The sequence below is a fragment of the Amblyomma mixtum genome, chromosome 10 (genome assembly GCF_055824585.1).
Source record: "Amblyomma mixtum isolate Tamu chromosome 10, ASM5582458v1, whole genome shotgun sequence".
Lineage (NCBI taxonomy): Eukaryota > Metazoa > Arthropoda > Arachnida > Ixodida > Ixodidae > Amblyomma > Amblyomma mixtum.
Window position 1 is genome coordinate 8,487,148 of NC_143021.1, and position 27,074 is coordinate 8,514,221.

General features: G+C 44.3%; 1 protein-coding gene across 1 annotated transcript in view; it reads right to left on the reverse strand.

Annotated features, from left to right (window-relative positions):
• LOC149325087 (putative 4-coumarate--CoA ligase 2) overlaps nucleotides 1–27,074 on the reverse strand; it is a 136,321-nt gene that overhangs the window by 60,776 nt on the left and 48,471 nt on the right. Inside the window, exons 4-5 of the mRNA XM_089562569.1 lie at nucleotides 20,706–20,815; nucleotides 3,200–3,402 (exon numbers count right to left, since the gene is read on the reverse strand). Of these exons, the coding sequence (XP_089418695.1) occupies nucleotides 3,200–3,402; nucleotides 20,706–20,815 (313 nt within the window). The remainder of the gene's footprint in view (nucleotides 1–3,199; nucleotides 3,403–20,705; nucleotides 20,816–27,074) is intronic.

Below are 27,074 nucleotides of genomic sequence, written 5' to 3' on the forward strand. Positions count from 1 at the left end.
CAGGTGCTTGAGTGTCCGGGCAAGTCGATATGCTCTTTTTTAATTTTAGTACAGCGCTCGATAAGGTTCCCCATGGGAAATTACTTCACAGATTGGAGCACATAGGTCTTCCTACAAATATTATAACATGGATCCAGGCCCATCTCCGTCACAAACAGCAATTCGTAGAAATAAACAAATGTTCTTCCAATACCGTCAGGTAATATCTGGTGTACACCAAGGCAGCGTATTAGGACCACTTTTATTTTGATCTATATTAATGATATAGTCGACGTAATTCCTGATGATGTCCGTGTCTATTTATTTGCGGATGAATGTGTCGTTTTTAGAAAAAAATTGTTTCCAGGAACGACAGCAATTACTTACAGAAATCAGTTAATGCTGTCCGTGATTGGTGTCAACTTTGGAGCATGGAAATCAATGTCAAGAAAACAGTTTTGCTGCGGGTCACACAGAAAAAAAAAACCTACTCTATTTTCTTATGTACTTAACAACACAATAATATCTGACGCTGAAAAATACAAGTATTTGGGTCTCACATTCAATAATAAACTGCCGCCGCGGTGGCTCAGTGGCTATGGTGCTCGGCTGCTGGCCCGAAAGACGCGGGTTCGATCCTGGCCGCGGCGGTTGAATTTCTTTGGAGGAGAAATTCGAGGCCCGTGTACTGTGCGATGTCAGTGCACGTTAAAGAACCCCAGGTGGTCGAAATTTCCGGAGCCCTCCACTACGGCGTCTCTCATAGCCTCAGTTGCTTTGGGACGTTAAACCCCATAAAACCAAAACCAATCAATAATAAACTGTATTGGTCAAACCATATTTCTATTACATGTTCAGCAGCAATGCGCAAGTTGTGGTTCTTGAAAAGGAAACTTAGAAACCCACCTGTAAATACCAAAATGTTAGTATACAACACATTTGTTAGTTCCAAATTGGAGTTTCCAGCAGTTGTATGGGATCCTCATACTAAAAAGGACATAATGAATTTGGAGCGTGTTCAAATGAAGGCTATCAGATTCATCTTTGGTAATTATAAGACAGGATTCCCCGTCTTTAATAATGCTTGCAAATAAAATCAGTACGCTCGAAAACAGGCGTGAAGTAAATCGTCTCCAATTTTTACACAACATTATAAATGAAAAAAAAACACACTTCAGCGGCCTCATTGCGTAAAACCTCTAATTTCACGCCAGACAAAACACAGACATAGCCTGTCACTTACACCAATATTTTCTAAAACAAAATCCCATATGAATAGTTTCTTTCCGCGTAATATACACGAATGGAATTCTATACCTGTTGAGGTACTGAAGTCACAAAACTTTGCAGAAGAGCTGGAAAATCAACTTTCTTCTATAAACTAACTGAAACAAAAGCAGTGTTCGCAAACTGCTATGTTCTTCTAACTTCTTCACTCTGTTATGCCTTTTTTTCCCCCCAAAACAGCTCTGTTGTTTAGAGTAAAAATTGCCCGCATGTTTGTTATTTCACAAGTGCGGCTCTTCATGTTTTTATTATTGTGCTGGTGCCAGAATGTACTTGATTGAGTAACACTGCTACACCCAGCATTATTTTTCTTTTGTATTCATTATTTTTTTGCACTGTCACACCTTTTACAGTATTTCCCCTCCTGCTAGGGCCAGTTCTTTGGCCTCCAGTGTCAATAAATAAATAAATAAATAAATAAATAAAATGAGAGAGAAAGGTGCTGAATATCACCAAGCTCCCGTTTCCCGTGGTTACATTGGGAACAGCAGAACGCACAGAATGCACATGTATACAATTCATCATGTACAGAAAATATGTAGCTAAGGACTATGTTAGCTTTAATTACATATTTGCTAATTTTTTGATCTGCTTTGCCTGTGTAGGTCCTCAATCACGTCCTGCAGTTTATCCCCTCAGTTACTTAGCAAGACAGTGTCTTCAAGAAATGAAAAATGAACCATGTGTTCAGGAATGAAACGTATGCCTAACTATTCTCAGTCCAGTTCCCTAAAATGTCCCTGTAAACAAGAACTGACTAGTAGATGAAAGTTTGTGTCTCGATTTCTCGCGCCGATCTTGGTTTTTTCACACTTTTTTCACACCTAAAGATATTTTATAGCACAGTTACATGCGCCTGTTTATACTCTGACTTTGCGGTGGCCGCATGAATGCTGCACTTTCTACTGCTTTCTTGAAACCCTTGGACAATGTAAATAGCCTTCTTAGAGGCACAAGGCACCAGCTTGCGCATGTTGGTTACTCATTTGTGACGGAACAGCGCAAAACACCATGACAAGAGACAAGCGCTGACAAGAGACAAGAGGCACAGCTACCATCTCTTCCTATTACTCGCCTTTCTCAATATTTAGCACTCCACATAGATTTCAGCGTCATTAAATTAAAAAGCTGATCGTTTTAGTTTGCCTAACATCGATACTCTGTGCAAAACGATCCAGTGCTTAGCTGCTTCATTCTTACTCACGGATGAAGGCATACGAATATTAAGAGGCTCTTGTTACATGAGAGGTGCCAGCCCATAGCCATTGGGTGTTCAACCGTGTCACGAATGTCTCACGCCTGGCGTCAGAATTTGGGCTGCGAGGGGCGTGAACAAGCAAATTCCCCCCTCGCATTGGGCTACTTCATAATTCAGAGTTCCGAAGAAAGAGATCAGGATTTCGCGGTTAGTATTGTTTCAATAACTATGGGCGATATTTTAGCGTAACGAGCGCTAAAAAAACTTTGGGTTGGGACACATTTCAAAAACGTATAGGAAAGTTCTGTGTTTAAAATTATTTCATGATATATTTTATTCATGATCTGGAATAGACAGAACCTAATATACTATAGTCAACTCTGATTATGTGTCTTTACCGAGAGATCATTCACTTAAAGTTAAAGAATACAGATGCCGGACGGATCTTTTCAAAATGTCTTTTTTCCCCAAAACAATTTCGGAATGGAACCAGCTGCCTGAGGAAGTATTGTCCATATCAAACGATTCATTTTCTTCCATGCTGTGACATTTTGTATGTATAATAACTCCGTATTCATTCTATCTCAATGTTATCTTTTTTTTGTAACCACCTGCACGCGGTGGCATTTGTATACTTTTTCTTTTTCAACCCCCCGCCCCACACACACTGTAATGCCAAACAATGTCGCTGTGGGTATGATGATAAATAAAATAAATAAAGCAACAGAGCCTCACTTGGACAGCACAATGTTGGCCACGAAGGAATAGTGGGTGATCTCGACACCCTTGGGGAGGCCTGTGGTGCCGGAGGTGTAGCTGAGGCCCGCCAGAGTGTTGCGTGGGTCGGTCACTGCCACCTCCCGGAACATCTTGGGGTCCAGCAGAGCGAAACCCAGGATGGAGATGAAGCCAGGAGCCTCGCCCAGAATGCAGCGGGCCTGTAATGTGGGAGCGCTGGCATTTCACACCAGTTGGCGACAGCTGTGGCCAGCAAACGCCCTGACTACACCCGTGATTGCTACTGCGAAAATGTGTCTGCCCGTGAGATTGCGATCTTCATCGTCATGAGCGAGAAAAGAATCGACTGGACAGGAAAACGCCCTTACCGGCAGCTGAACAAGTAAGCACAGGAACATGGTGCGATGATTGTTCGGAGCAGAGGGATGGATGGCATGCACGAAAATAGCTTTAAGCTTCACTGACACAGACGCACGCTCATGGGCAAGAACCGCTGTTTTCTTCAAAAACCCCGCGAAAAGCAAACTAAACGTGCACAGATTTCAAGTTTGGGAGACAGGTATTCTATAACCCCTATAGAGCTCTCCTTCTGCGCAATGTACATGAAGTTCTTTTTAGCTCATTTCCGCTTCAAGGATGTGGCGGCGTTTGGAAGGTTTTAAGCGATCGGCTCGACTTCCGGAGCCAAGTGAGAGCATCTGCGGAACATCAGGATGAGGAGGGGTAGAAATGTATATAACAAAGTTTGCAAATAAAGCGCACTTGCCGACGCGCAGGTGGAATGCCTCAGTGCACGTCAACCGGTGCGCGCAAAAACGTGCGTTGAGGCACGGCACGCACAGGTGTCGGTGTGCATATCGTCTTTTAAGGTTCAGTGTGACTAGGCGTTACGCACTCAACATACCACACTATTTGGCGAGTTGGTCGTATATCTAAGAAACTGCGGAAGAAGACATGGTCAAGACGGTGAACGGCAGACGGACGATATTTCTCGGATGCCGTTTCTGCGTTTTGAAAGTGCACATTCTACGGAAAAGCTTGAGTGCATGCTGACACCGTAAGCTTTGAATTACAGGTAGCAAGTAACAGTTGCGCACAGCAAGCTTGAACAGTTTCGGAAAGAATAAATTTCACCTCCACATATCTGATGAAAGCTGGATAATTGAAAGGGACCGTGGAGAGAACTAAATCTCATCATTGTTCTGAGAAATGTTTCATTCTCTTCCTCTTCGAGGGTGTGCTAACGTTTACCCCGAAAAAACGACATTCAGTTTATAGAGTTAAAGGTACCAGAGCGAAACAGGCTGCGCAAGAGACCGCAGTGAAGGGCTCCAGATAATGTTGACCACCTTGGTTTCTTGAACGTGCACTTACATCGCACAGTGCATGGGCCTCTGGAATGTCGTCTCCATTGAAACGCGACCGTCGCGGCCAGGATCAAATCGGTGTGTCTCGGGTCAGCAGCTGAGCACTATACGAAGCGAGCTGCCATGGCAGCTTAAAAAACTGGATTGAAAATTTTTCCCTCTCCTCGACACGAAATTGTGGCGTCCACAGCGAGGAGGATTGATTTTCGCCATACTGAAGTGAATGGCGGCGTAGCAGAGCATCTGGGACCGGCGCCCAAAATTGGGTGTCGATGCATGCGGCTTACTACCGAAATGGCCCAGTGATGGCGACATCTTCTCTGAAGCGTTTAGCGTTATGGCTCTTATTCGGCCGAAAATCTCGCGCCATCGGTGGTGCCGGCGATGATGGTGGCGGCATTGTCCACCGGCGACTGAGAGGCAGTGGTAGAACTAGCTCAGACCCGTGTGTCGCCGGTGGCGCGCATTTCTATATTCTCCGCTATTTTAACCTGTGTCTTGGTAAGTCGCTTTTCTCGTTCTTTTGGCGTTTCCGCAACTCGTTTTGCCTTGCCAGTCTCATTTTTTCGCTGACGAGCTCGCTCACTGTGAGTGATGCCTGACGGATATTAAGAAGCGGCATTCTGCAATGTTCGAAGGTGCAGTTCACTATACGTGCGCGCCTCAGCGCGCTCTGCTTCCTCCGTAGTGTCTTACTGAGTGAAGCCCACAGCTCTAGCTATATATAACCACATACCTGACGCCACAACTGTGAACTGAATCACATGATTACCACGTGGCTTTCTTACTGTCTCTGCCGACAATTTGCAAGGTTAAAGTTCAGTACCTGAAGACCAAAGTTCAAGGCCAAATGCTAAGTTCAATGTTCAAGGTCAATTGTAAAGATTAAAGGTCTGCTAAGTGGACCACACATGATTAGGTATATGCGCATGGCAACACTAGCCATTACTTCTCTCAAGGGCGTTTCAAGGTCATTCGGAGACTCGAGTCGAAGTACGTCCCAGCTACAGTAGCGTAGCCTTCGATAGAAAAGCCGGTAGCCCACCTTCTAAGTAGGTCACGTGATCGTGTGACAAAACAACTTGCCCATCACGTGCCAGTTAGGTCACTTCATTTTCCACGTCATACGATTTTCGAAGTCATACGCAAACAGGACTCAGCGTCGCTAAAGGGACACATTAGCCTATTGCGTCAAATGCTTGAGCCGAAGCTTCAGGTTCCCCTTATTGTTGTTCGTATCTTTGTATACTAAGTTCATTCAAGAAGCAACATTCTTGTTTAGAGTGATCTTTTTATTGTTAGAATGCCGTAATCTAATGCAAGCTAGCTGCAGCTTGTCCTAAATAACCCTTTAAGGTGGAGGACGAACCTTAATGAACAAAAGAAAAGATGAAACCTTCCCAGGAGGTCTCCTTTGTATAGAGCCCTCTGGCTTTCCGCTAAAGCTTAGCCCGGTCAGTTTCGTGTGCGTGGGAGGGGGGGGGGGCGGCTCCACAGGTGGCACAGTATGAAGAGAAGGTGTGGTGGAACGTGTGCAAACTGAGAGAACGGAAATGTGTTCAATTGGAGTTGTCGCCAATGTATGCTTTCTATGTGGCCTAGAGTGGAGTAGGGATGAGGATATATTGGAAATGAGTTCGATTGGAGTTGTCGCCAATGTATGCTTTCTATGTGGCTTAGAGTGGACTAGGGATGAGGATATATTATTTGGCTTTGCCTATAGTGCTGTATGACAGTGCGCTCGGCTAATGAGCCGGAGAAACCGGGTTCGTACCCTACCACGGCGACCATGTTTCGGTCAGTGCACGTTTAGAATCCCAGATGGTCGAAATTATTCGGAAACCGTCAACTATGGCACCCCTTTCACTCCTCTTTTATTCATAAATGTACCTCTCTCTGTCTTTCACTCCTACCTCCTTGTTTTTTGTAGGTTCAGCTGTCCACTGAGATGGGAGACAGTTACTGCGCAATTTCCGTTCCTCAAAAAAAAAAAAAAATCACCGGCGATTAAGACAGTCGATAATGCGAGATTTTAGCGCAGCTTTTCATGGTTGGCAGGGAGCGTGTTCCGCTGCCAGCCACCCTCCGGGATCTTGCCATGGCAGCCACCTTTCGGTTTTTCATGCCTCCGCTCTCACTGTGGCAGGTGGTGGTTCCCTCTGCTGCAGACATTGGTTTTTTAAACGCAGAAGGACAGCACAATGAAAACAAACTTGACAGGACAACTCAGGTTTTAGTGACAGACCAGTTCCTTTTATACATCAGGTATTATTAACAAAATAAATTCAGGGGGCGTATGGGCTCTCTAAAGTGCTGCAAGGCGAAAGCGTTTCCTGGCGCACTGTTTTTTTTATCTTATTTATTCATATATTTTATGTTTTTGTTTTTATTTTAGTTGTGTTTGTTTTGTAATTTTTATTTTGTATGTCATTTCTAATTTATGTCTGTTTCTCTTCTTTTTTTATTCTTTGATTTCCTTCATTTATGAAACCGATGCATTCACTAGATGCGCCTTTATTCATGCTCAAACTCTGAGCCTTCGTGGCGGAGTGGTAGTGTCACCACTTCAAATGCCAAAGGCCCTCGTTCTATTCTCAGCCACGACCCAGTTTATTTTAGTAGTGACACCGAAACGCGGACACACTTGCTAACATTCCTTGGTCACGACAGTGTAAGGCATTCAAGGCTTTCGCCTTAATAAAAGGAAAGAAATAACAGATATATCAAGTCAACTTAGAACCGAGTCCCCCTCGAGGTAGATTACATACTGACAGTGAAAACGCGCAAAAAGACAAGGAGGACAGAATAAGAGAGAAGTACAAAGCATTTCCTTGCAACTGATTTTATTTCATGTGAACAAAAATTTTATACTCTTGCTAACCACCTGCGCACGCTTACAAAACCATTACCAACGAGTGATAACTGGCACATTTTATCATGCAACCAATGTGCCCGATATAAGATATGACATCTCTTTTTCGGACTACAAAATTGATGAAACGCTTACGCAACCATCGTCCACTCGTGCTATCTCAGAAGCCTCCAGAATCTCTCGCGTTATATGACATTTGTTTTTAAAAAGTACTTCACATCTGTGAAACACGGGACGACAGCCTTCCTGGCTTGCTTTTGTCGTTGCACTTGAGACAATGGATACTCATGTTCACTCCTCTTTTGATTTCCAAGTTGTATGTATGCTCTCCTCATCTCTCATCTAGGACTCTTCCTGTCTGCCCTATATTGTCTCAAGTGCAACGACAAAAGCAGGAAAACCAAGGAAGGCTGTCGCCCGTTTTTCAACGATGTAAAATACATTTAAAAAGCAAATGTGAAATAAAGCGAGAGATTCAGGAGGTTTTTCAGATAGCACGAGCGGGCGATGGTTGCGTAAGCGCTCCATCAATTTTGTTGTGCGAGAAAGAGATGTCATATCTTTCATCGGGCACATGGGTTGCCTGATAAAATGCGCCTGTCATCACTCCTTGGTTATGGTCGTTTAATCATGTGCAGGTGATTACCAAGAATATAAACTTGTTTTTCGCATGAAATAAAATCAGTTCCAAGAAATCGCTTTTTATGACTTCTTATTCTGTCGTCCTTGTCTTTTTTAGCGCTTTCACTGTGAGAATGGAAAACCAACTCGCCCACTCTATTCTATTATTTAGATTACATTGCTGCGTAACATATTCCAGTTCTATTATTGAAGGCACAACAGGAGTTGCTGACACACGTGCTACCAGCTTTTTCAGTTTTATCAGCTTCGATTACCTCTCTTCCTAGTTGCGTCTTGCTCCTGCGTAATATTGTGGTGTTTGCAACGCTGGAAGTACAAGTGTTGCATGTTCGAATGCGATCAATCATTTCGCTCCGCAATTTTTTTTTCACGTCTCATGCGTGCGTCCTTAGCCTCTTCTTAAGACACCTCCCAGTCTGGCCAGCTTACCACGCACGTCAGGTCAGCGGTATGGAATATACGACGTTCTTCAAGCATCTCATGAAAAACAAGCGACAGGCGTTTCTTCTGGGTTCACTTTCCCGCATAGTTTTGAGTTTTTCGGCCGGAAAAGCTACTCTGACACAAGCCTTCGCACCGTAAAGGTACGCGATACCAACCGCAACTTTGTTTCGGTCGATTCGATCGGGCCTGCTAGCTTATTTGCTCAGCAGGTTTCCAGCCGCAGATGTCAAGAGGGCAGGCTGTGCTTGCAAGGCGCTGCACCAGGTTTAGCAAGCTGCATTCTACCAAATGCAGGAAGGCCTTGTTCCCAGCACTCAATAGCCAAGACATCACAATGCCTCTTTACTTAACTGAACTCGAGTGGGCCGAGAGGTAAGAGATAAAGGGCATGTAACCTGTGCGTTCAAAAGCTCAACAGACATGTCCACTTGAAAAATGAAGCCCTAGACCTAAAACCCTGATGAAATTCTCTCCCGGTAACATGTCCATCAATTCTAAGGGTTTTAGATATTTTAAAATTAGTAAGGGGATTTCTCACGTTAGAAGAAAAACATTCCTTGTCACAGTAAAAAAGAAATAAAGTCCTCAAAAAATCTAAAAACTCTCAAACCATCACCGTCTCCAATGCAGTCATGCATTATTTGTCACGCGTTGACAAAAAGATGTCATTGAGACATGGTGCTAGGCACGATACAGTGAATATTTATTGTTTTTGTTTGACTGTCACATGATTCCTCTGGGCATGTGTTGACCACAGGTACATAGCTTCCATGCACTTATCCATCGATAAGCCACATATATATTGGAAGCCTATATTGTCACAAAATTCGGCGCATATTAAAGAAAACGACGCCGCGCGGAAGGAATCTCAGCAGGGCGCGCTGCTACAACAGTGGAGAAACAAACCCGTAGAGCGCCTGATATTGTGTGCGTGTACACCTGCGCTGTCCACCTCGCTGGCCAGCGCGGCACCAAAGGAATCACGTGCGCGCGTGCTGTCGATTATTCGAGAAGGTTTGAGCAAATATTGCTGAATGCTGACGGAAAGGGCGTAGCCTTGAGCGTGCTGAGTGATTCCTTGTACTCTGCCCTCGCGCGTCGTCTGCGGCGCATCGTAAGAATTATCTGGAAGGCTCTCGAAGCCGGTCTCCGCGCCTGACGAATGGGGACGCGCACCCGGCACTAGAAAGAGAAGGAAATTGTACAGCTGATACTGCTTGTATGGGCGCTCATGGCTTGGCGCGAAAAACGAACAGACAGGAACGCGCCTGTATAAGAAGGGCGTTGACCGCTGTCTGTCAGCCCGACCCGCCGTTCAAGCTTCAGAGAAGTGCGCCCGCTCGACTCCCGGGTCAACACCACTCGCCCAGCCACGGACCAGTGAGGCAGCTTGCGCCTGCCTGCGGGACGGCTCTCTTGTGATCCTTTAGACACCGGACTCTCCCAGTGCCCGGTGAACGAATTGTGTTTCTTTAGTTTGTCTCTCTCTCTCTCTCTTGTGTTAGCGCACTTCAGGTGCACTCTCTCTCTTGTGTTGGAGTCTCTCTCGAGTGTTATTTTGCACAAGATCCATTGTATTGTATATCACTTTGTATGTGCTCATACGGGTGACTGTAAATCCTATGCATCGTCTGTTTGCTGTAAAAACTTTGTTTTGTTTGTAAACCTTTGTCCCCGACCAATTCTCTGGCTTAAGACCGGTGAAATCTGGACACCAAACGACAAACCCTCTTTTCACTTGGTAGCTAGTCTCCGCTGAGCTTGGCACAATTAGTCGAAGGCATCTCCTTTGTGACTGAGACTGCTACCCCCACGCGCTCTAAGCGTTTGTGGGAGGGCACGCATAAGTGCGCGAAAAAGGTGACATATAGCACTATGCCACTCAATACATTCGAGGACACTCAACCGAAGACAATTGTGGAGTATGGTCCTTAAATGCATTGAAGGATCTCGCAACCGTTTATTCCTGTTGTCTTTTAAGAATTGAATTATTTCAGAACATTTTTTTGCCCTGAAAGGCTCGTCAATCTCCAACACCTTCAACTTTTCCTGCAGGAACTTGGATACCACAAGATGCCAGGAACCCTGTTCCGAAAAAAAAAAATCACTCTGAAAAGGCAGGCGCCCTCGTTCCTCTTCGCAATAAAAATATTAAGGAGAACTTTCTAGCTTTGGCAGCAAACTGGAGCAGCCAAAACAATTTTATATGCTCATCAAACTTCATTCTTTTTATCCTAACTCTTTGCAACGAGACATTTTGGATTTTTAGAAATTTGTCGTAATCGCTTCTGAGGCCTTCTGTAGATACAGCGTTTTTTTTTTTTTTTGTATGGCGCAGAAGCCACCCTCTTTATCGGGTGGTACAACCTGCAAGGCATCATCTTTTAGGTAACGAGTAGTTTTCTCAACAATTAGGGCCCTAGTTGACAACCTGTTTCGCAGGAGGAAGTCAACGTCTTCGGAAGCAAACTTCTGGGCTTCAGCTTCTCAACGCCCTGAGACTTGCCCGGCCATCTCTAACTGTTCAACAGGGAATTTCGGCATAGGGGTGCTGCTCTTAGGTCTTGCTCTGAGGACCTGCTGGGCCTCTTCTAGAAGTTAAACATTCCTCGTGGCGTGGACCAAATCCCTAGGCTCAGCGGTCGCTACCAAACACATAGCCAACGAGAATGAATCATTGGATGCCACAAGAATTCTGTAGATAATCACGCACAATAGGCGCCACTGTGTAAAGGCTCGGCAGATCTATGAAAAATCTTTTAACCGGAGTGACAGCAATTCCTTGTACAACCTGAACTGCCTCTAGTGGTCAGAGTACAGAATTTAGCATAATCTGCGCCCGTTTCTGGGACGGGGTCTGCTGCCACCAAACAAAGCTAAAATATCGGCAAGGAGCACCTTCTTGCGGATACAAATACGAAGTTTTCTGTACATGCAGGTTACGTGGACAATGATGGGAACAAGTTGGAATGGTTTCAAAGTCCTCAGAGCGTAGCAGGGTCTCCCTATCCTCCCAGGCGGTGAGCTCATCCGAGCCAAGCTAGGGAGGATCCGCCGACCATTAGAATGGAATGTAGGGGAGGGTGGCGCGGGGGGGGGGGGGGGGGGGGGGGTGGAGGGTATGGTAGCGGGCTCTAATATGAGGGAATAGGAGGGTTCCCGACTTCTAGCGGTGTCATAGGGTTTAGTGGTAACTGTCAAGGGCGTTGAACAGCAATGGCGAGATCGTGTCTCCCTGCCTAACGCCCTTATTGGACAACTAAGGAAGAAATCTAGGCTAGTTGGTGTTTGGATTGAGGGAACATAGTAGTGGACATAGGAAAAGATGGGCTGAGAGGATTTGCTTCGGCAAAAACACATAAGCCGGATATTCCCCTGCGCGCCATTGTCACGGAAGTAGGATCTTGGCAGGGTGCCCTTTCCAGGTTTGTCCAAAAATTTTTCAAGCTCCTTGCAGTTATCGGTCCTATTAAAGTGTCTAATTCAAAGGAAGTAATTGAATTTTTCTCGCAAGAAGACCTATCTTTGGGGTCTAAGTTTGCATTCTCGATTGACGTTGAAAATCTGTTCTACTCAGTTCCCCCAAGAGATATTTAATGAGAGTGAAGAAGAGCATAGAAACTAAAGGCACTGAAGGGTTTCAAAATGAGATAGAAATTTTTGTGGCAAATTTCTTATCACTTTTAGAATGTTATCTTTTCAGTACCGGTGTTAAATTTGAGGGCAGGAAATTTGTTCAGAGTGAGGGCGTCTGCATGGGATCGTGCATCGCCCCGTTAGTTGGTGAACTGCTTTTAGCGACTTTGGACAAATGCATTGAAACGCACCTCAATGACAGCAATATTTCAATGGTTTTTAGATATGCAGACGATTTCCTTGTAGTAGTGAAACGTGAAGACCACAGAAATGAGCATCTAGCACATCATACTTCAGATCTTTTCAAGTCTTGTAGCCGGGTCCTGAATTTCACCCATGAAGTTGAAAATAACGGTAGCCAACAGTTTCTTAATCATTTTTTTTTCTGTGGAGAATCACTCGTTTGCCACATGTGCCAGCCAAGGTCCACAAAAGAAATTGTGAATTTTGATTCGACCCAATCCGAATTGGTTAAAACAGGCATTGCTAAGATATGCCTTCTTGCCGCTCTAGAAAAGTTCTGCTCGCAAAAGAAGCTTGAAGGTGCACAAAAGCTGGCGGGTCGCATGAATGAGGCAGGTTTTGCAATGGCACTGGTGGCATCCGTCGCTGAGAGCCTGATATTTGATTAAAAAGGCAGCGCAAAAAAAAAGACGACCTCATGAAGAAGAAACCACAAACACGAACGATTCCTCCTGTGCCATCTTCCTGTTATCGTCTTTTTTTTCACTACCTGATTATTCATGTATGTGTCACAAACTAGCCCAGCAACAAGTTTTTGAGACCCTGATATACAAGATAAAAGCTGGGGACTATACGCACATGACTGAGCGACAAGCTCAAGAACAGGCTAGATGCGTGGCACTGCGCTTTGTTCACCAGCTTACACACCGCCTTAAAAAGGTGGCCATTTACGGCAATATCAAGGTTGCGCTTTCTGTACCCAACAAACTCGAAAAACTGTGCAGAGTTGTTAATGATGTCTCCGACAGAAAATTGGCGTGCCCAATCAAGCATTGGAAGCTGTTTTTGGCCTCCAGGACGAATGTGCTCTATCGAATTCCGCTATCTTGCCGAAAATGCTATATCGGCTAAACTGGCCGTTGTTTCTATGTTCGCCTCATCGAGCACAAGAATCTGGCTGCGGCTATATTAGGCCCTGGGCACTTGGCGGCACACTGCAAACGATGTAAACATAATAAAAAACTTGTGCCCCATTTTTTGAGCAGAAAAGTGTGGTGATATATGTACATGCAGACTGCAGACCAGATATAGTGGGAGGTATTGGATGCCTTTCTGGTGCACGTGGAAAGGCAATCGTGCGTGAGCGAACCGAATGTTTATCTTTCAAATCAAATCAAGTTTATTTCATATTTACAGTACATGGTATGGGGTATATACATCAGGAGGCCCAAAAGTCGAGACTGCAAATAGGGCCTCCTATGGCTACATGAACAGAATACATAACCCGGCGCATGCACAACAATAAGAGGTAAAAAAAAAGGAAGGCAAATAAAGCGACAAAAAAGAAAGAAGTGTACAGCAAATGAATGTTACATAGTGATTGCAAACACAAAAACGTTATTAAGCATCTAAGGATTCAAACAAGTGGTGTTTTAACATTTTTTTGAATTTGTACAATGACATTGGGGTTTTCAGTGAAGGGAGCAAATTATTCCAAGTGGAGATGGCAAAGAACGATGTAGTTTGCTTTCCATAATTAGTCCGTACTTTTGGCAACAATAAATTGTTCGACAAAGCAAAACGCGTGATATTATTTGTAATTATATTTTCAGGGACAAAATTAACACATATGTACTTATTGATGACTTTGAAAAGAAATTGAAAATTTAAGTTCTTGCACCGCGGAGTGCCACCACGCATGTGATTTGATTGTTGATATTTTTGGCACCTGGTAGTCACCTCTAAATCCGAGGTATTTTTCGCGATTAAAGTCAGCTGATGTCTAGCTCCTATGCTGTCATCTTCTACCCTGTCATCCCTGTTTTTTAACGCTACTACTACGTCCTCTCAACCTTTGTTGAAATTTTATTCTTGGCTTTACGAAGGAGTATGGAAGCTGTGCAGTTATTACAGGTACCCAACAAACCACAAACCTCCCAGAGATATCCGGATTAAGTCCAAACATCTAGGTACCAAGCCATAATCTCTGAGACGTCTTGTACACCAACCTTCTTTCGTGGAAAACCTGGAAACGTACTCATGAGATCATATCTACCTTAACCTAGACTCCTCATAGATACTACTTGTGATGTCCTAGGAATGTGAGATATTATATAAGAATTCCGCTCTTTTCAATCATTTGATATTTCGTGTTGTCTTACTGCGTTTAGAGCTCGAAATTCTGTTGACTACAAATTAGAGGCATGACAAGCGCTGCTTGTATTTGTGTGTGTGTGTTCGTGTTCGCTTCACGGCAACTAATCCTAACTGAAAAGGGGCCGCCGCGTTGCCTAAGTGGTTATGGCGCTTGGCTTCTGACACAAAAGACGCGGGTGCAATTCCGGCCGCGGCGGTTGCATTTCGATGGAAGCGAAATTCTAAAGTCCGGCGTACTCTGCAATGTCAGCGCACGTTAGTTAAAGAGCCCCAGGTGGTCCAAATTACTGGAGCCCTTCACTACAGCGTCCCTCATAACCTGCGTCGCTTTAGGACGTCAAACCCGATAAACAAAACCAAGCCTACCTAAAAAGAATAAAAAATATTGGAAGTAGTAACGACAAATCTGAATGTGCAACCATCAGATTTTTGACTCAACTGGACAGAGTTGGTTTAAAATGCCACTCACTTTGGTCAGGCTTCTCATTGTTATTTCATTACTACTTTACCTCTAATTTATACCTTGCGCTGCAGCGCAAGCTATCTCAGCTTAAGGTGTGACGTCACAGTTTGAAAAACTTTTTTTAAATCAGCAGCCAGGACTATAATAACTATTTTTTTCTCATTAAGCATGTTTTATTCCACTTAACCAACCATTTAAACTACAAGAATTGGTGGAATTCAATTTCTGGGATTTATTTTTCTCAAAAATTTGTTAAACTGCTAGTAGCGCTAGCAATGATAACTAACTACTGGAATGCTGAACTGAGGAAAGCTTTGGCATTTGTGTAGCTGAATATTATCTGTCATATTATCTTTGTTATCTGGTAATGTTATCTTGCCTTCCCGTTGCATGCGCTGCCCATTCCTTTTTTGTTATTTCGACTAGAACGTTTTTAACGTAAGTTAATAATATCGTAGTTGAAGTAGCAAAGCCAAAATGGGTCAAGGAAAACACCCAACTGTTTTTTTCGTAAAGCATGCGTAACTGTGTAAAGCATGGGCTGCAAGCACCCATGCTTTACGTGCTGCATTACAAATTCACAGGGTCTTCACCCCACCGTTTCTTGGCCATTTCTTCCCTTGCTGGCATTGTGAACATAATGCTCTATGCATTATGTTAGAGTTATCATAACATGCTATAGCGTAAGCCTCTAGGCAAGACATAACCCAAGGAATAGAATGATGAGCACGTGAATAATTTTTGTAATGCAGAATTTTCCAGTTATTACAGCTACAGTATTTGAGACAAATTATTGGTCTATGTTAGAGATATTCTCTACATATTGATGTCCAGATGAAGTAGACTGGGCGCACTTAAACCGCACTTAAAATCTGATAAATATCAAGCTGGATGTCTGAATTATTCACTACACCTCGGACTGGACACTAATATTGGTGTTGTACTTAAGCAGGTTTTTGGTAAACGGTACGAAAATGAATGTCTGGTTAAGGTGTCTAATGCCCAGCGTAAATATATCGCTGACTTGCATGTAACGTTTTATGGTTTAATGGGTATCTTCCAGTATTTTCGCGCAAGAGAGACTCTTGCGCGCCCTGCTACCGCAACGCATGCATGACGGCTGAGGTTCGCACTGTGTCAAATGCTTTTTCGTAATTAATGACCGCTATATATAGGGGTTTGTTATATTCTGTGCATTTCTCTATCGCCTGATAGATAGCGTGAATATGGTCTATTGTCGAGTACCTTTTACGAAAGCCTCCCTGATCATCTCGTTGATTGAAGTCTAAGCGTGTTCTCATTCTATTTGCGATTACTTTAGTAAATGCCTTGTAGGCAACGGATAGTAAGATGATGGTTGTGCAACTTTTCAAGTCCTTGACGTCTATTTGCTTATGAATTAAGGTAAAGTCAGTCTTCCTCCAAGCTTCTGGCACGCTTGAGATACTACGGCATTGCGTGTACAGGCTGACCAGTTTTCCTAGCACAATCGCCCTTACGTTCTTGAAGAGATCTGGAGTTATCTGATCCTCAGCAGCTGCTTTCCCCCTTTGCATTGCTCTCAAGGCTTCATTTCCTTTCTCTCTCTAATGGCGGGATGTCGTATTGCTGGCCTCTGCTCTCTCTTTCATTAACGCGCCGGTTAAATTGGCGACTCTATAAATTTCTGTAGAACTCGTGGACTAATTTTTTTAAATGCTCTGTTTTTCGCTTAAATTTTTTTCTTCTTTGGAACATTTAGTTCTTTTTCATTTATTTTGAATTGGCGTTAAGCCTGGCAAAGCTTTCCTCGTCCAGGCATCCTCTCTCTTTCATCTTTTTTTACCTTTTTTTTTAGAGGACACCTTAACTATCTTATTCATGTTGCTGGTGGCATTCCTTTTTTGCTTCTTAGCGCATACAAATGTTTTTTTATCTATGCCTAGTTTCAAAATACGGTTTTTTGGTCTATGCTCGATTTTGCCCGCATTAAACTCCTTCATGTGGGCTATCTTGCGCCTAGTGGTCCATATGGTACAGTGTACTCAATTTTACTTTGTTCATTGCCAATTCCATGCCTTCACAGAATATTTCAACGACCTGGTTGTCATGGCTGGATGTGAGCACGTAGGCCTGCACAACCTTAAGCTTGATTACTCGCCCTCTCGTTAATACTCTAGAACTCCTCTATGTTACAGTCATATACTGATTGATAAGGAATCCCACACCCGGTTCTCGCCTCTCCCCTATTCCACGATAGCACAGTACTGCATACGCCTCATCTGTCGTCCTGACTTCAGTAAGCCGTATGACATCCCATTTAATATCTGCTAGTTCCTCGAACAGCACTGCCAGACTAGCCTCACTGGATAAGGGTTTTTATGGTATGGAGGCTTGTCCGGAGCCACAGATTCTTGGCACCCTCCGCTGTGTCACAGGTCTGACCGCCGCCTTGGTCACTTGCTCCGGGGCCGCTGGGAGTTGAGGGCCGAGGGTTAATTGGTTTGTTCATAGAAGGCTGTGGCCAAGTGCTGCACCAGGGCGGCCAAATCTTGCTCTGGTGAGGGAGTGCGTTGCACCGAGATTTGAACCGTGGTCCTTTTGCACGCGAGGCGGAGAGACACTACACTGATCTTCAGTGTCTCGAAAGAAGTGCGTCACCGCCGCCTCGCCTTCTCACGCGCGAAGTGTTCTCATTTTTATAGCGGGATATTGGTCTCTCCAGGAGGGAAGGACGGGCCAACTGGCACTCGTAATCGATTGTGGTACCTACGGTCCACTCATGCATGGGTGATTAACGAGCGCAAAAAGACGAAGACGAACAGAAGAAGACGACAACACGACACAAGCGCTGACCTACGGTATGTACCTCGCCAGGAAGTCCTGCAATCGTGCCAGAACGAGCTTTCTTCTTGGAACCTCGGTTTCCTCGAACGTTGATACGGATGCGTTACATGCAATTTTGGCCCAGGCTTTGTCAAGTCGTCAAAAGCGATGTTAAGACTAAGCGCGAGTGCAATAGTCGGAAGAAGTCACCTGTCAAGCGTTAGGACTACTGAAGCCAACTGAAGAGCCAATAGCACCTTTCCATGAGGTGATCATGAATATACTCGTCCAATTTCCGAATATTAGGTCTTCATAGGGCCATTCAGCCGAGTGTAGAAAGTTTTATGCAATGCCGCGAGCTCAGTGAGTATTTCGCAGAAATTGGGAACGCAGCCACACGTGATTGAATAATGCCTTCAAAGCTGGTTTTTTCATTTTCTTGTGTTGTATGTCGTTAAGCCTAGCCTCAGAAAAACTATTACTTGATTCCAAAATTCTGGCATTGACCTTAAGGCCCTTGCGAGTGATCAGCAGTGAGCGCTGATCTTTTACGCAGACTATTTGTGCAGGTTTGTGTAACAAGTGCCTTGGTTCAACTCAAGGGTAAAATTTTCTTTAGAGGGGACCTAGGTGCGCTCTGCATTGCGTATGTGCATTTTGCGAATGCCTAGCGTTCTTGTGCGTAATATCTTTGCTCCCTTGCTTTTTATTTTGCAACAATTAACTGAATTGGGCGACCGAAAGCTATACCCAAAGTGGTATAGCCGTATGTGGACCAGCTATATGGCTTTTTTGGGTATTTTTGGCGGAAACGCCGACGATGAAACCCTCGCGTCAATGAAACGATCAACTTTTCCTTGCCGATTACCTGGTCAGAAGGATGACCAGAATAATTACGCTTTTTTTTAATGATTCTAATCGCGGTTTGTCATTGGCTCAAAGACAGCGATGCTCTCATCACAACCCTGCTTAGCCACGTGGGTTGTAACGCCGCCGGTAATCAGATTTAATAGAATTGAATTGAATTGAGTTGATTTATTTCATGCAATACACATACATGTGGAGATGGGAGAAAAAGCCGCTATAATGCAGCTTGACTAGGCTCCCATCCCCTATAGAAGAGCAGAGCATCAGCAACAAATGTACATGCCTGTGAAGCAAACAAATACATGATTGAACTGCAATCAGTAAAAAAAAAGTTTACAATGACTAAAAAATAAAAAAATAAATAAAAAACAGGTATTAGCAAATGCCCATAGTGAAATTGTAAAAAATAAATGAAATAAAACAAAGTTTACAATTAAAAAAAAACTGGTAATAGCAAATGCACACCACATGTGTCAACACATGTGTCAAATGAATGAATACAGTTTTTATAATAAAATTTTCTTGCTTTTCTCCTTCTTAGTTGTTGGTATCGTTTTCTCACGGTTTCATTTCTATTTTTATGTGGCTTTTTTACAGCGAAAGCTAGTTCAGCTTCGATGTCGCCATTTAGAATTCCATTCCGCGTTGCCTCCTAGAGCCTGGACAGAGGTAGACCAACCGATTAACAGTAGAGCAAAGCGAGGAGGAAAGCCTCGGCGGTGCAGCTGGCCGTCGCAAGGGGCGTCGGCATCGCCCCCAGAGGATGAGAGATCCGCGTCAAAACACCCGATTGGTTGCTCTGGTGGGAGAGGAGGAAAAGAGGGCGCTGGGAATTCAATTCACAATGCGGAAAATTAGGCCGCAGCTAGGGGCGCTCGCGTCGCTCGGACAAAGGCGAAGTCGGCGGTGAAGTTCCAGCTGTCGGCTCACAGTCTCGCTTCAGAGAGGTTGCATAGAGTAAAACTCTTCGGGGTTTTTCAACTGAGCTGTTGCCATGCGTTTACAACGGGGTTTTATCAGTCGGTCGGCTGTTGTTTAGCAATAAATTCGCTGTGGTTTAGCTCCGATTAAGCCTAGTTGAACTGCGAAAGCAACTGAGCGCGTTGTCTCTTCTTCGCTTCGTTCTTTTGTTCGTGCTCTCCATAACGACTAGAATCCACTGAGGCGAAGCGAGGCGACACCTCCTCTCCTTCTACGCCAGCGGAGCACATCTGGTGGAGCGAGCGGCGACGGCAGTGGCGTCGCCGGCGGCGCCATCTGTTGGAGCGCGGCTGCGACGTTGCTAGGCAACGGCGGCTGAATGTCGTTTTTGGGGCACGGCATACGCCTGAAGTGCGACCACGCAACGAGCCGAGCTGGCTGGCGTAGTTCGGCGTGCTTCAACGCAAAGTGCTCACGAAATCTGAGCCAATATGCTAACGGATTCTCTATGCATTAATAGCACTGATCTCCCACTAATTTTTACTGGTCATTTCCGTCTATGTTATTAGAGACGAAAAGTAAGAAGATGCCCAATTTGGCTTTACTAGTGCCTTACCCTCTCCGCTTCCATTCAGTGCAGAAAGCAGTAACGCTACCCATATACCACGAGCAAGTGGCATCGGAAAAAGGAAGAATAACAAACAATTACTACAACTTTTGACATCACTACAACTTTTGACAAAACGCAACTAAAAATAAAACCTTCCTTCCAGGCAACATCTCAATAATAGCACTGCTTTTTCTGTGATATTTTGACTCTCCTTTATCTATGACATGTTATAAATAAGTTCATCATCACTTTTGCTCCTTGTGTGTTTGGTGTTCTGATGTGTGGTCATTTGTCACCTGCTCTACTGTGACCGCACCAGTTTTGATGTTGTTCCATGTGCTTCCAGCTCCCGTGTTTGGTGATGAGATGATGCCGTCTCGTATAACCTGAGGCCTACTTGCTCCAATTAGGCAGCGCTCGTCCTGTTCGCCCTATGTCTATACACTGGGTTTATTTATCGCTCTGCTTAATGCTTCAACACGAAGTGTACGCGCTCCTCTGTTTCGTTTGCAGAACAGCGCGGGCCTTGCTCTCACCTTCTCGGGCATCTTCATTTCGTCGCACACCTTGCGAACTTTGTCTGCGTTGGGCGGGTCGGTGACCACGTAAGTGGCGTCCCCGTCACTCATCTGATACAGCAGCTCTCCTGCGCCAAAAAGATGCTGTGAGTTGAGCAGCGAGGTCGCTGCTTCGTTCTTGTCCCATCTAAGATCGTTCTACCACTGGCGCATTCTGCTCCGACTGCTAAAGCCTTAGGTCTCTATTGCGATAGCACTTATGTTGGCGTCTTGCACAAACCACCGCGTTTCCCAGTAATGAAATTCTCTGATTGGTCGGAAATGTCATGTTGGCATCAGCGTCTCCAAATTTGAAAATCTGAGGACTAAAATTTTCGAGTACCTCCGGCTGAATTACCACAAGAGATAATATTCTGACTAAGTCTTCCATATTTTGATGCCCACTAAACGACACTAAACGACACTAATCCATCCGCTCATGCCCGTTATCCGTTTACTCGGGTGAGCCTACTTGCAAAATTCGCGGCGTTCAGCGAAATATATGGGGATGGGCCCACTTCCAAATAATGTCGTATTTTCTTCTTCAAGAATGCCGTTATAAAGTGCCCCAGGCTTTAAGCGGAGTTTCTCCAATGTGTAAATAAAGCTCTCACACACGCGCTAAGACTTCTTTCAGAGGAGACCAGAAAACTGCGCCGCAGCGGAGTGCGCTGCTCTGAGCGGCCCGACAGAAGACTCTCCCTGTCGCGCGCTCGAGGTTCAGCCACGCAGTGAGCAAGACACCCGTATTTCAGTGATCGGACCAATCTTTAAAACTTCATTTACAGTTGTCTGATCTTCCCTGTAGAACCGAGTTCGCTTTCTCTTTCGATCGAACCGAACTACCGGCCGGCGCCTTTTACTCACGACTCACGTTTTCAGGTAGCAATGGTAAGTACTTTGAACAAGAATTCAGTACACTGTGGTGCTCTTCGTTCTTCTAGAGCTTTAAATCTGTAACCTTCTATCCGCCGTTGCATATCTCGAGTTCGAGGTATCTGACAGCTCTCAAAGACTATCGACTCTTTTTCATTTCCCTGACCTGGCCGCTTGCATCGGCGTCAAAAAATTGCCTTCGGCACCCAATTCATACATGCCTACTACCATTTGTTCTTACTTTTCCTGTAACAGTGCTAATAATGTTAACTGTCGGAATGTTAGCCGAAAGGAAACAGTCTTTCGGCGTTCCTGTTCAGTTTGTGATTTTTTTCTTCTTAGCCTGACTGCTCGCTGTCTATCCAAGCTACTTTGTCGAATGCATACCAGTTGTCTTTGCTTTTTTTTGGCTGCAATGGAATGGAAGCGAAGGTGCTACAATGCGCTCAACTTCATTTGTCTTTGTTTGCACACTTTGTCGTAGTAAATCCAAACTATCCACAAGGCAAGTACTTTTCGCTAATTCCAGTAACGTCAATATGAATACACCGATATCCACTCTAGTACAGCGCTGTGAAAATACCTCTAAGCTTGTAGTTTTCAGTTATTTTTTTGTAGCATCCTTCTGTTTTAGCGCTTTTATGGGGGTCTAGTTTGTGTTCAGAGCGTTGTACCGAAATCTAGATTGTAAATGACGTGTACCTAGTGATATCTACTTTTTGAATTCGAGAAACGAGGAGACTTTTTCTTGCTAGCGAAGGCAGTCTTTTCTGTCATTTCGAAAGTTTCGCACGAATCCCAGTATGAACCGAGCCTGAGTTTAACGCAAGTTGGTAAGATGCGCTCACAATTTCAGAATAAACGGAGCGATTTTCCGCACATAAACGAAGGTTGGCGGATGTATCTAGAAACAAAAGGGGCCCTAACACGTCTCCGTGGAGCCCCAATAACACGTGAACTGATGACTGGCACCTCAGGTGAAGCAGTCATTAATCCAGCCAAGTAGGTAGGGTAATAAAAGTAATGCGCCTATATTGAGAAGGAAATTATTATGACTGCCCAATTCAAATGCGTTGGAGTAATCGGTAAACACTCCGCTGTTTTTAACCCTTTTTTATTGATGAGGCAGTGTCATAATAGAAACCCTCGGTCAATAGAAACCCAAGCAAAAAAAATAGTGCTGCTTAACTGACAACGCGTTCTTTGGCACCTACTGCTACAAAACTAAGAGTGGGGATAAAATTTAATCATAGCAAATCGAAACAAATCTACAAGAGCCCTGGAAATGACACAATAGTTTGCTATGAGCAGCGAGGCACTATACATGGAGAGTAATTGCAGCTGTCTACGACTTGCAGTGACCACTCATCAGGAGTCTTTACTGCCGCATATTCTGGCGAATTGCCTGAAACACAAGAAAAAGCCTATGAGAACATGCCCGCGGTTACTGTCACATGTAACGGTGTTCTCAAGTTGCTTACTAACCTAAAAAACAAACCAGCAAGCTGACCTGACACCATCTCGTCGTATGTATTGAAATCTTGCTCGCAAGAAATTGCGCACTTCTTAGCAGTCTTGCTTAACGAATCATTATACAGCACTTCTTTACCTGCAGAGTGGTAGGTAGCCAACGTCATTCCAGTCCACAAAAGTGGCCCCAAAAAGGTATTACAAAACTATAGATCCATCTCTCTTACATGCATATGCTGCAAAACTATGGAACACATTATTTACAGCTCTGTGATGAAACATCTTCAAAGCAATAATTTTTTCTCAAATGCTCAACATGGCTTCAGGCCTGGACTGTCGTGCACAACTCAACTGGTAGAATTTTCCCATGATCTCTTGCATCTTTTTGGATTTTCGTAAAGCCTTTGATACAGTTCCTCATGCTTTGTTGTTATATAAATTATCTTCTCTCTGTATACACCCTGCAATAGTAGACTGGACTAGAGATTACTTATCTGGGCGAACTCAAAATGTTTTAATCAATGGCACTAATTCATCGAATGTCACCGTAACCTCTGGCGTGCCGCAAGGGTCTCTTTTGGGGCCTTTGTTATTTCTAGTGTTTATAAATGACATTGTTGAAGGGCTTGAATGTAAAGTGAGATTATATGCCGACGATTGTGCCATTTACAGGAATAGACGAAACTACCATGATGTAAACAGTATACAGAGTGATCTGAACAAAATTCATTGTTGGTGCACTAAATGGGGCATGTCTTTAAACAGCGCTAAATGTCACTATGTGTCATTTTCTCGTAAACGTCTTCTCGTGAGATCAGTTTATAATTTGGAAGGGCTACCGCTTGAAAAGGTTCAACATTACAAGTATCTAGGGGTCTATTTTTCAGAAAATTTGACATGGAACCGACACATAGAATATTTAACCTTAAAGTCATCTAGAACGCTAAACCTCATTCGACGAAATTTTCATAAAGCCCCCCCCCCCCCCCCCCCCCCCCCCCCCCCAAGGAAAAGAACAGCTATACGTCACTATTGTTCGTCCAATACTCGAGTATGCTTGTGCGGCATGGGACCCTCAAAGCTCTTATCTCGTGAAAAAACTTGAACGCATCCAAAACCGCGCTGCCAGGTTTGTTTCTGGCAACTATAATTTCCGTAGTAGCATCACATTAGTTAAAGAAAACCTTAGGTGGAAAACGCTGGCTCACCGGAGACTAACCGCAAAATTAGAACTTTTTTTCCAGATATACTCTGATCTCAAAGGAATAAACAAGAGCTTGTACATTCTACCTCCACATTTTATCTCTGAACGCCGCGATCATAACTTGAAAGTTCTTGTACCGCGATGTCGAACTGGTGTGTTTCGTAATTCTTTTTTTCCTCATACTTCTTCACATTGGAATAGGCTTCCCAAGAGTACAGAAAATGTAAAACGGATAAACATTTTCACTCTTTCCTGGCGGCCAATCTGTCGTAGAAGCCTTCCACCTCTTCAGAACTTGTTTTCTCAGACCGCCATTTCAGTGATGCGTTACTTTTTTATTTTAGACAAATGTGCCTTATTATTTATTTTCAATATTTGTGACATGCTCATTTTATGTATATGTTTACTGTTATTGTCCCCCCTGCTATAATGCCCCCGGGCGCTGCAGGTACTTGTATAAATAAATAAATAAAGATACGACTAGAGCGACGTTCAGGACGGGGCTCAGGCTCTGTTTCGGTGGAACAGTGACAGACCTGTTCTTAGTGGAAAAGAAGAACAGAACATATTAGGGTGTTGGTGGGGCCAGAAGAAGAGCGCAGAGAGACAGGACTTCACAAGAAAGAGCTTAGGAGAGCCCACATCACGAGACCGCACGAGTCCACGCAACAGGGGTCCAGCCATTCGTCTATTAGGTACAGGCACTTTGTAGCGATGCTGCTCCTTCGTGCCCCTAGCAGTGTGTCTAAATTTCTGACACGCGCAGTCACACCGTCGTCCTCATTGGTGACCTGTCGTCGCCGTGTATGCTCAAATCAGATCATAGGAATCTTTATTTGCTCACTCAAGAAAGATTTGTGCACAAGATTTGGACCGATAGCTTACATGGCTAGTATTCGGTCCAATACAAAACAGGACATTTGGACAACCACAATATTAAATGTGCTAAGATCTAAACAAACCGCGTGAAGGAGGTGAGAAACAACATTTTAACGAATTGCACATATTGAATTGAAACAAAATACACAGAGTGAAATCACGTCCTTGCTTGGTAGTGCAAGAAAAACAACTTCGAAGAGAGCTTAACATTTGTCGCAAGCTTTATTAAGGCGAAAGCCTGTAATGTCCCATCGTTGTAAGCAGCAGTTGTCGACAGAAATATCACGCTTTTCAGTTGGTCGAAACGGTCGAGACGTCACAGTGCGCCAATTTCAAACGGGGCCAATTGTGCTTCGGCTAGTAACCATGCAACCAATTGAAGGGATCATAGAGTGATGCTCCAAGTAAGTGGGACAGAGCTTAGTTAATTGCTTAATTACCCAATTACCCTAATTAACTCTTCTAGTCAGGCCATATAAATAAATAAAACTGAGTAGGAAATTGGTCAAGCTCGGGAATCGAACCCCTGTCTTCGGAGTGCGAGACGAGCACGCTATCCACTCCGCCATGCCAGTTCGATGGCTTGGAATGAACAAAGGCGCGTCTAGTGAATACGGTGTCTTCGCTCACTGCCATCCTCCTCCCTACCCTTCCGGCGAGGTTTAGGTGTCCACCGAGATATGAGAGACAGATACATTTCCTTTCCTCAAAAACCAATTTACCGACGAGCGAGGCGTAGAACCGAATGAGCGATGGGGTTCTATGGACTCCCTGGCAACGTTGCAAGACGCTGTCGCGTTCCACTCTTAGAGGCGAAGCTTAACATCTTCACCACACATCAGTGACCGCACTTTAGGCCAGAAAAGTGCACCCCCCTCCCCCCCCCCCCCCCCCTTGAATTTCGACGGGTGTCCACCGAGATATGTGAGACAGTTACTGCGTAATTTCCTTTCCTCAAATACAATTTTCATTTTCTTCATTACAGGCCATCTTCGTCTTTCTTCTTTCACTACCCCTTCCTCCCTTCCTCTACGGTGAAGTTTAGGTGTCCATCGAGATGACAGAGAATTACTGCGTCATTTACTTTCCTCAAAAAATCGTTGCGTTCAGACGGCAAGGCATCGCGCCGAACGGGTGGTGGCTTTCTGTGGACTCCCTGGCAGCGCTACAACACGCTGTCGCGTTCCACTCCTAAAGGCGAAGCTTAAGCGTCATTAATTAGCGATTAATTAGAATTCAGGCATTGATCAGTAATTAACCATTAATTAGTGATTTGTCATCACTTTGTAATTAGTACCCAATTACATGCGACGCCAACGAAATTTTTCTTGTTGTGCCGTGCCCACGCACTTATATGAACTTGGTGTATGAATTTTACTTCATGTGCAAAATGCTACTCTGCGGCGATGTTGAGCAAAACCCTGGACCTTCAGTCGAAGATATGTTTCAGTGTATTTTGGAAGGTCAGACTCGAATATTTAAAGAGCTTGAATCCATTAAAACCTGTGTGTCAGAAAACGAGCAACTGTTGCGTGATGTCGATTCTCGGTTGCGTTCTTTAGATGGACAGCTGAAAGAAATGCATGTAAAGTCCCCTGAGATTGCTACTTTAGAAAATTCTACCGCTTCCCTTCAGAGCATTATTACTTGGCAAAAGGACAAATTAACGGATCTTGAGGACCGCAGTCGTCGCTCTAACGTTGTTGTGTATGGCATTGGTGAATCCCCGGATGAAAGTGAAGAAACACTGAGAACTAAGGTGATTTCGGATGTATTTGGTGTAAAACTGGGCGTCCAGTGCACGTCCGTCGCTCGCATTCACCGTCTTGGGCTCAGCGGAACTCGCAGACCAGTCATTGCGTACTTCCAAGATTTTAATGAAAAACAAGCCGTCTGGCGGAACGTAAGCAAGCTCAAAG